This window comes from Cebus imitator, unplaced genomic scaffold (assembly GCF_001604975.1).
Source record: "Cebus imitator isolate Cc_AM_T3 unplaced genomic scaffold, Cebus_imitator-1.0 Scaffold140, whole genome shotgun sequence".
Lineage (NCBI taxonomy): Eukaryota > Metazoa > Chordata > Mammalia > Primates > Cebidae > Cebus > Cebus imitator.
In genome coordinates, this window is record NW_016107455.1 from 1,833,373 (window position 1) to 1,843,163 (window position 9,791).

Genomic DNA, 9,791 nt, shown 5'->3' on the forward strand with positions numbered 1-9,791 from the left:
AAAAAAAAAAAAAAAAGAAAAAGAAAAATTACAGATAAATGAATGGAAGAATAGTGCCTGCTGATGGCATCGGTGTACCCCAGGGTACCTCAGCACACACTTGGGAGGCCAGCAGGCTGGAGCAGGGGCACGTGAACCAAGGACAAAGTGAATATTGAACACATCTCAACACGTGGACAACCCTTGGGACTCAACTTTCTCACCCAGGTCCTTTGGCAATAAATGGATTCTACTTTTGACGTGGATCTGTGCTTAGGGAGCTTTGTATCATCTTGAAGAAGATGCAAATAATACAAAATTGTAAACACAAAAGTACTAGGACTCCCCTCAAGGCCCCCATGAAGAGCATAGCAGATCCTTCCCTGGTCTTGAACAGTTATTTTTGTTATGTGACTTTGGACTCTTCACTTTACATTGCTAAGCCTCAATCTCTTTTTTTTTTTTTTTTTTTTTTTTTTGAGACAGAGTCTCAAAAAAAAAGCAGAGTGCAATGTCATGAATTCAGCTCATTGCAACCTCCGCCTCCCAGGTTCAAGCAATTATCCTGCCTCAGCCTCCCTGGGATTACAAGCACCCAGTACCATGCTCAGTGATTTTTGTATTTTTAGTAGATGTGGAATTTCACCATGTTAGGCAGGCTGGTCTTGAACTCCTGACCTCAGGTGATCCACCTCAGCCTCTGCTGGGATAATAGGCATGAGCCACCACACCTGGCCTTAATCTCCTTACATGTAAAATGGGAGTGCCAGAACTGTATTCACTTCATAGAACTATTGTGAGGATTTATAGAGCAGTGAGTGTAAGCTGAGCATGAAGTCTGGCCTGGCATTTAGTGCTCAATAAATGTTATGCATCATTATTACTGAGCAGAGGTACATGGTGCTGGAGTGACTGGAGCCCAGACTACTCCACGGTGTTAGAAGTCAGAAGGGCGGGGAACCATGGTGGGCACAGTGGCTGGGAGGGGCACAAGAGGGGCTTCCGAAGCGCCGCTGGTCATGTTTTTGTCTCCTGGTGTGGTTTTAGGCTACATAGGTGTGCTCAATTTATAACATTTATTTGAGATGTACACTTACGATCTGTATATTAATACTTTTCTGTATATGTTATTCTTCAATACTATTATTTGTTTGTTTATTTATTTATTTATTTTCTGACATGGAATCTTGCTCTGTTGCCCAGGCTGGAGTCAGTGGTGTGATCTCAGCTCACTGCAACCTCCACCTCCTGGGTTCAAGCTATTCTCCTGCCTCAGCCTCCCAAGTAGCTGGGATTACAGGTGCCCGTCACCACGCCCATCTAATTTTTGTATTTTTTTTAGTAGAGATGGGGTTTCACCATGTAGGCCGCCTGCCTCAGGCTCCCAAAGTGTTGGGATTACAGGTAGGAGCCAAAGCGCCTAGCCATTGCAATTCATTTTTTATGTTTCTGGCAGGGAGTCTTTCGCCAGGGCAAGGAGGAGAAGGGACATAGCAACTCACCAGGAGAAACAGAGGGCTGATGGCCACCCAGCAGATCCTCCAGAACCACCCCGGGCTGAAGCCGAGCATTTCCTTCACGTCCCTGCAGAACTGAGTGATGCCTGGAACCAGCCAAGGGGAAGAGAGGCAGAGACTGAGAGAGGACACGGGCTGTGCTGCTGTGCCCTTATTCTCCGGGAGAGGCAGAGTCACAGGATCAGCACTGGGAATGACAAGGGGAACGGGAACCAGAATTCCTACCCAGGACACACAGAGCAGCTCTGGAATTTCTCTCTAGGAGGAGCACAGCCACAGCAATCAGGTCCGAAAGTGGGACTGGGGGACTTGTCGCAAAACTGCATTTTTATAGCAAGCAAGACTCTTTCTACATAGGGAGGGAGGATGGATGGGCATCTGGGAGGAGATTGACACGCCCTTCTCGGCGCCACACTGCCTTCCTAAGAGCCGAGTGCGTAACTGATTTCAATGTTATTATAGAAAAGAAAGTTGAACTTTGGGAATGCCAAACCCGCCTGACACTTTGACCATTACAGTGGAAGCCTCAAGGGAAATTTTTAACCCCAATATTGCCCATTCATATGCCAGATCAAGATCAAGGTTCTTCTATCTAAAGTAACTGATGCAGAAGTGAGAACTGAAAACTCCCAAAGAAGGGTGAGCACTTGAGAAGGAAAAGTGCTCTGTGGTTGCCTCCCCGAGAGGTCCTAGCAGTTCCTAGGGCAGGTCTGTGGAGATTCACACACTTGAACTTGGTCCTCTGAATCGCCAGGGAGGTGGGAAGATTTCTTCTTTTAAAAAAATCCAAGCCCATGTGCAGCCCAAAATATGCCCCCTACCTTCTTAATATGTATATCAAATACCATGCAAAAGTGGTTTCTTTTTGTTTGTTTTCGGGTTTTTTGTTTGTTTTGAGACAGACTCTCACTCTGTTACCCAGGCTGGAGCGCAGTGGCGCGATCTCGGCTCACTTCAATCTCTGTCTCCGGTTTTTAAGGCAATTCTCCTGCCTCAGCCTCCCAAGTAGCTGAAATTACATGCATGCACCACCATACCCAGCTTTTTTTTTTTTTTTTTTTTTTTTTTATTTCTAGTAGAGACAAGGTTTCACCATGTTGGCCAAGCTGGTCTCAAACTCCTGACCTCAGGTGATCCACCTGCCTTACCTCCCAAAGTGTTGGGATTACGGCGTGAGCCACCTTGCCTGGCCAAGACTCTTTTACAGACCCATTGTCAGGATGTCGCCTCTTGTAAACTGCCCCTCCCCGCCTTTTCGGGTTAAATCAGCCCTTTGTGTTGTGCCGGCTGATGGTGTAGAAGGGACACAGCTGGCTGAAGGAAGCATCTTACCGTAGAACCAAGACACAGCAACTGCCTCGATCAGGGCCACAGTGAGCACTGCGGGCCCGGTGGCATACTCCTCCAGCAGCTTCACCACGTAGGCCCCTCCCTGGAGGGGAGAGCAGAGCCTGGTGAGGGCCCTCCGAGGTGCTGCCCCTCCCAACTACAGAGACCTGCAGGGGCTTCCTAACTTAGAATCATTCTGGAAAATTCCCACCTGGACCGAACCTGAGTACCCGAGAAACTGCCTCTTAGACTGGGCATGGTGGCTCACACCTGTAATCCCAGCACTTTGGGAGGCTGAGATGGATCACCTGACGTCAGGTGAGTTGCTGAGGCAGGAGAATTGCTTGAACCTGGGAGGTGGAGGTTGCAGTGAGCCAAGATCTCAGTACCGCACTCCAGCCTAGGGACAGGGTGAGACTCCATCTCAAAAAAGAAAGAAAGAAAAAAAAAGAAAAAAAGAAACTGCCTCTTGGACGGGCCTTCGCGGTGGGCAGGTTTTACCGATTCAGATGCCTCTTCCCATCCTATGTAGTTCCTTCTTCTTGTTTCCTCTCTTTGCCAAATTTTAAGAGACAAACTCCAAAGGACCATGGGATCTATTTTAAACTTTCTTCAACTTATTGAACAATTGCTGTGGACATGACCCTGAGGAATCCCTGCCTCTAAAGACTGAATCCAGAAGGGCCCAGGATACCAGACACATTGAGGGCCTTGGTCACAGTTTTGTTTTCTGAAATCTAGTTGTGTCTACTGTGAAATGCTGAGAGCCCCTGGATGCCATGCACAGAGTCTACAAATAGATGTGCCAGAAACAACTTTTCTTCTTCTCCTGGACGACAATTTTTTTTTTTTTTTTTTTTTTTGAGATGGAGTCTCACTTTGTCACCCAGGCTAGAGTGCAGTGGCACAATCTTGGCTCACTGCAACCTCCACCTCCTGGGTTCAAGTGATCCTCCTGCCTCAGCCTCCCAAATAGCTGGGACTACAGGCACTTGCCACCATGCCTGGCTAATTTTTTTGTTTTTAATAGAAACAGGGTTTCACCGTGCTGGCCAGGCTGATCTTGAACTCCTGATCTCAAATGACCCACTCTCCTCGGCCTCTCAAAGTGCTGGTATTACAGGGGTGAGCCCGGCCGATGGCAAACTTTTAAATGTGAGTAACAACTCTCCCCTCTGTTGGTCCCAAATCCAGGGCACTGTGTGGGATGGAAAGAGAGGAACAGCTTCCTGTAGAGTTCTGTTGCCCTAGGGGAGGCCAACTCAAAACTGAGGGGCGTGGCACTCACAAATGTCAGGGTGACCAGGGATCCAAAGAAGCAGGTGATGACCACGGCGAGCACAAACCGCTCCCGGCGCTTGGCCCAGATGTGTGGGAACTCATCCAGCACAGCTGTGATCACCCCCTCCAAGCCTGCAAACTGAGAGGTACAGGCAAGCAGTCACAGTGGGGGCTTTGGGACAAGGCCTTCAGGACTGTGAACGGGAAGGAGGGGTGAGGTTGCTGAGGGACCGGCCAAGCTGATCATCACCAGTTTCCCGACTCGCCCACGAAAGCATCACAAAGAGTATTTCCCTGTTTGACACTGTCATCTAAAGCCCATCACTAAGGACAGCCAGGAAAGAAAATAGAACACGTGGACAGAACTTGGATATGTGAGGTCTCTTGGGGAGACTTTGTTTGCACCAGAAAAGTCAGCTCAAAGCTAAGACTCACTCCACTCATGCCAGGGCCTGAACTGAACGCTCGGCCAGGCAGAGACCCAGGAGAGACCTCGCCCTGGCCTGTAGGTGCCATAATCAGGCCAAGGGGCAGTGCTCAGTAACAGTTCACATGTGTGAGCCTTGGGCCTGCGCCAGGCACTTGACCCACATTATCCCAGTAAAGACTCGAATGTACTAGTGGTAAATGCCGAGGAGGAAGCCGGGGGTCTGGAGCACCAGGAGGGAGCAGCCAGTGCTGCCTGGGATGGCAGGGACGGGAGGCAATTGAGTATAGCTGTGTCCTCCTCTCATCCCCCAGAGCCCATGTCCCCTTCCCATTTACTCACCGTGCTGTCTAAGCCCAGCGTGATCAGCATCAGAAAGAAGATGATGGCAAAGAAAGTGGACGCTGGCATGTTGGCTATCGCTTCTGCATAGGTGATGAAGAGGAGGCTGGGACCTGAGACAGAGGGGAGAGAGGAGGCGAGGGTGACAAGGCCTGTCCTACCAGGATGTCACAGAGGAAACTCAGCCACAACAGTGGGTACAGTTCTCATCACAGCCCTGACTCATGAATCAGGTGTTTTTTTGTTTTGTTTTGTTTTGTTTTAAAGACGGGGTTTCACCATGTTGGCCAGGCTGGTCTTGAACTCCTGACCTCAAGCAGTCCACCCGCCTCAGCCTCCCAAAGTGCTGGAATTACAGGCATGAGCCACCGCGCCCGGCCATGAATCAGGTTCTGACACACACCAAGCGCTTCCTCACACTCTATTCTGTCTGACCTGGCCGCCCCAGTCCCTGGGAGGCAGGAAGGGTGGAGCCTCCATCTCGAAGACTGTGTGCCCTCCATTAACATAGGGGTGGTAGTAACAGACCCAAGACCCAAAGACTGGCAAAGCTGCACACAAGAGTCAGTTTCCACCCTATCACAATGCCGTGGGGTTTTTCAGGGCCAGGATTGGGATTTCTGAAGTCCATGGCAGTTACCCGCTCTGATGTCTTTAGCTCCAGAACAGTAGGAAATGTTCAGCTGATTTCCGTAGTCACAGAGGCCTTGGAATAAAGACCTCTTTCTATTTTAAAGTCCCTTTTGATAGTGTGAGGGACATGTCTTCAGCCTCTCATGGGCTAGCTAGGGGTGCCCTCATTTGGGGTATGGGGTTGGTCAAAGCACGGAATCAGCCAAAGATACAAGCGTGTTAGCAAGAAGGCCCGGGACCTCGTCCACTAGATGCCATCATCTGTGTTTTCAATCTCTGTCACTTGCCTTTTCCATGAGAACTGCTCAGTAAAATAGAGTGGTCATATCGGCTAGATTTTCTTTTTCTACAAGAGGCAGTTCTAAGGATAAATGATGATTTGCTTACTAGACTTTGATCCAACATAAGACATCACAGAAAGCAACCCCACGGCTGTAAAACCATCGTCAGAGTCATAATTTCAAGCCCATAGGTTTTGAAGGCCCCAGTGCTGGGTGCCAAGGGAGGGGTCCTGCCCTTGCACGGCCCGAACACACGGAAAAATCTCCAAGGCATTGGGCTTCTCTCAAATCTTGGAATCAAAAACGTTCTTATTTTGGAGACAAGGTCTTGCTCTGTCACCCAGGCTGAAGTACAGTGGCGTGATCGCGGTTCACTGCAGGCTTGACCTCCCAGGATCAAGCAGCTCTCCCACCTCAGCCTCCTGAGCAGCTGGGACTACAGGTGTGCACTACCACGCCCAGAGAATTTATTTTTTATGGAGGGAGGGTCTCACTATGTTGCCCAGGCTGGTCTTCAACTCCACCATGCCTAGCGTTCTTTGGAAAATTCCGGGAACATTTAGAAATAAATCAAAAGTTAGATATTTATAAAGATTCAAAGCAAAGCATCTCAGTAGGAGCAAGGGACCTGCACAGAACCTGAGGTCCTACCTGCATCTTTGGCCACCTCAGACACATCTTCATTCCTCATCTCAGCCATGTAGCCGAGCACCGTGAAGATGACAAATCCCGAAACGAAGCTCGTCATGCAGTTCACCACGCTGGTCACCAGCGCATCTCTGCAGTGAAAAACCCAAGGGGCCGCCTGAGACAGTTCCAAGACTGGGGGTCCAAGGAGCATCTGTCTGTGTGTCTGTCCTGCCTGAGACAGGCTGGCCACAGCAAGGACAAGCAAGCTGAACTTAAGGAACCTCAGGTCTGTCCCGGAGTCCCCTCCCCTTCTCTCAGAACCCAGCTGCCGAGGCCTGAAGCTCCGGCTGCCATGACCACCACGCATGGTGCAGGGAGAGCAGTGGGGTGCTTTCAGAGGCCATCTGCGATAAACGAGCACAGCACGGGCCACTCCATTTCAAACCAGCCTTGTGTCCGAGCAGGGCCCGGGTTAGAGTGGAGCCAGGACAGGCCCTGGGCCTCCCGTTTGTGAGATCCTCAGATTTAGACTTTGACATTATCTTCACATGAAGTCACAAGACTGCCAGCCACTGAGATATCCTCACACTTTTTGTGTGTGAAACGGAGCCTCGCTCTGTGGCCAGGCTGGAGTGCAGTGGTTCGATCTCAACTCACTGCGACCTCTGCCTCCCAGGTTCAGGTGATTCTTCTGCCTCAGCCTCCAGAGTAGCTGGGATTACAGGTGCCTGCCACCACACCTGCCTAATTTTCGTATTTGTAGTAGAGACGGGGTTTCCCCATGTTGGCCAGGTTGGTCTTGAACTCCCACCCTCACACTTTTAAAAGACAACCTTATCATACAACTTCAGGGCGGTGTCCCAGTGCAAGGCCACATTACTTAGTGTACATGTGAATTTCCCTTCCATGTTTTAAAAAAAATCAATTCTGCAATTATCTTATGCATAGCACAAGGAGATTGCTGGATGCTGTCATCTGTAATTGATCGGAATTAAGTCTATTTTTTTTTTTAATAGAAAAATTTTTTTTACTTTTTTTTTTTTTTTAAGATTGGGTTTCACCATCATGGCCAGGCTGGTCTTGAACTCCTGACCTCAGATGATCCGCCCACCTCAGCCTCCCAAAGTGCTAGGATTACAGGCATGAGCCACCATGCCCGGCCGGGAATTAAGTCTAAAGATGATGGGTGATATTTATTTTTGAGACAGGGTCTCCCTCTGTTGCACAGGCTGAAGTGCAGTGGCATGAACACAGCTCACTGCAGCCTTAACCTCCTGGGCTCAAGCCGTCTTCCTGCTTCAGCCTCCTAAAGAGCTGGGACCATAGGCATGCGCCACCACACTCAGCTAATTTTTAAATATTTTGTAGACACTGGGTCTTGTCATGTTGCCCAGGCTGGACTCAAACTCTTGGGCTCAAGTGATCCTCCTGCCTCGGCCTCCCAAAGGGCTAGGATTACAGGTATGAGCCACCACACCCGGCCCAGTGGGTGATGTTTAAACCATAATAGGTGTAACACTCCCTGTTTTGTTAATATTTCTGAAGTAGGATTTTGTTGAAAAAATTATGGCATTTTGTGTTAGTCAAAATAATACGATCATCATACTTTTTGTTTATACACAATACAAATATATAATCACATTACAATTTTTGTTGTTAAACACATTAACTAATTAAACCTAGCTACGTAATTGTATGTTGCAACGTTTTGTAAACTTGTTTTGTAATTTCTTTCCTTCCTTCCTTTTTCTTTCTTTCCTTCCTTTCTTCCTTCCTTCTTCCTCCCTCCCTTCCCCCCTCTTTTCTTTTTCCTTCCTTCCTTCCTTTCTTCCTTTCTATTTTTTTGAGACGGAGTCTTGCTCTGTTGCTCAGGCTGGAGTACAGTGGTTCAATCAACTCTTGTGCCTCAGCTTCCCAAGGGGCTGGGATTACAGGTGCTCACCACCACGCCTGGCTAATCTTTGTATTCTTAGTAGAAATGGGGTTTTGCCATGTTGGCCAGGTTGGTCTGGAACTCCTGACCTCAGGTGATCCACCCGCCTCAGCCTCTCAAAATGCTGGGATTACAGGCGTGAGCCACCGTGTCCAGCCTCTTATTATTTTTATATACAGGAGCTCTGACAAAACCAAAGGGCCTAGGGCCCCTCTCAACCTCTGAGTGGCCCGGGTGAAGCCACGGCCTCAATGAGTGCTCTGGCCATGGGCGAACTGGTCAGGGGCCTGCAGCACCCCTGAGGGGCGATGGCATCAAGGCCTAAGCCTGGCCAGATTCGAGGCCATTGGTCCCCTCATCTGCCTCCACACTAGCTGACTTTCACTCACCCCACTTTCAAGCTTTGCTTGGGGACCCCTGATACTCACTGGTAGCAGTTGTTGTTGAACTTGTTGTAGCTAGCAAAAGCCAGAAGGACCCCAAAGCCCGGACCAAGAGAGAAGAAGATCTGAGCGGCAGCATCTATCCACACCTGGAACACAGCGGGGGGAAGGGCAGGGGGTGGCGGGGACGCAGGCTGACCCTGGGCACCAGCAGGCTCGCCTCTCCTGCCTCCATGTGGCCAAGTGCAGAGGCAGAAAACCAACTTTTAAGGCTCATTCCAGGCATAGCCATAAATCAAGTGCAAACAAATGTCACTTCCCTTCCTATCATTTAGGCATAAACCCACCCAGTGGCCTCAACTGTACTTTAATGCTTGTATTTCTGAGTTAAAGTATCATTGCAGACTTGCACACTGAAACCAAATTTCAGTTGTCCCTTCTGTCCTATTTGGAGGAGGACCAGCTTCATTTAGTAAAATGACAGACAGGTGCACACATTTCCCTCAGTGTCTTACCCCGGTCTCCAGGAGTTTCTGCCAGTTAGGTTTCAAGTAGAAGAGAACACCCCTCCAGGCTCCAGGGAGGGTGGCACCCCTCACCAGCAGGACAGAAAGGATGATATAAGGGAAGGTGGCTGTCACCCATACCACCTGTAAGGAAGGAGGGCGAAAGCCTGCGTTATCACCTACTGTTCTAGGGAAGGGAGGGGAAGGGAGGGAGCTGGGTGGATGTCGGTGTCTTTTATTCTTGAAGACTTTGAGAAAGGAGGGTGAGAGGGTATGGCAGAAAGCTCACAGCCCTTGGAATCACACAGACAGGGATCGGATTCCGCTTGGCCAATAGAACCGCCTCTGAGCCCACTACTGATCTTTGAGGCTGGGGCAGTATCTCGAGCTGGCCAGCATATAAAAAGCACTGAACGTAGTCCATGATGGGTTTCCAGTAAATTATCGCCACAATTATTAATTGTGATACTACCAGTGGGTTAAAGGAATTTTGGGAAAAAAAATCATGTAATGATTCTTGGCATTGGCCCATTTATAGAAAATTTTCTTT

General features: G+C 49.1%; 1 protein-coding gene across 4 annotated transcripts in view; it reads right to left on the reverse strand.

The window, feature by feature from the left end:
* The window catches only part of SLC6A4 (solute carrier family 6 member 4), a 40,747-nt gene that overhangs the window by 9,122 nt on the left and 21,834 nt on the right, over positions 1-9,791 (reverse strand). For all 4 annotated transcript variants that reach the window (XM_037743331.1, XM_017542029.2, XM_037743330.1 and 1 more), the window contains 7 exons: positions 9,251-9,385; positions 8,781-8,884; positions 6,441-6,568; positions 4,876-4,988; positions 4,114-4,245; positions 2,829-2,928; positions 1,482-1,582 (listed from right to left, as the gene is read on the reverse strand). In XM_037743331.1, the coding sequence (XP_037599259.1) occupies positions 1,482-1,582; positions 2,829-2,928; positions 4,114-4,245; positions 4,876-4,988; positions 6,441-6,568; positions 8,781-8,884; positions 9,251-9,385 (813 nt within the window). The remainder of the gene's footprint in view (positions 1-1,481; positions 1,583-2,828; positions 2,929-4,113; positions 4,246-4,875; positions 4,989-6,440; positions 6,569-8,780; positions 8,885-9,250; positions 9,386-9,791) is intronic.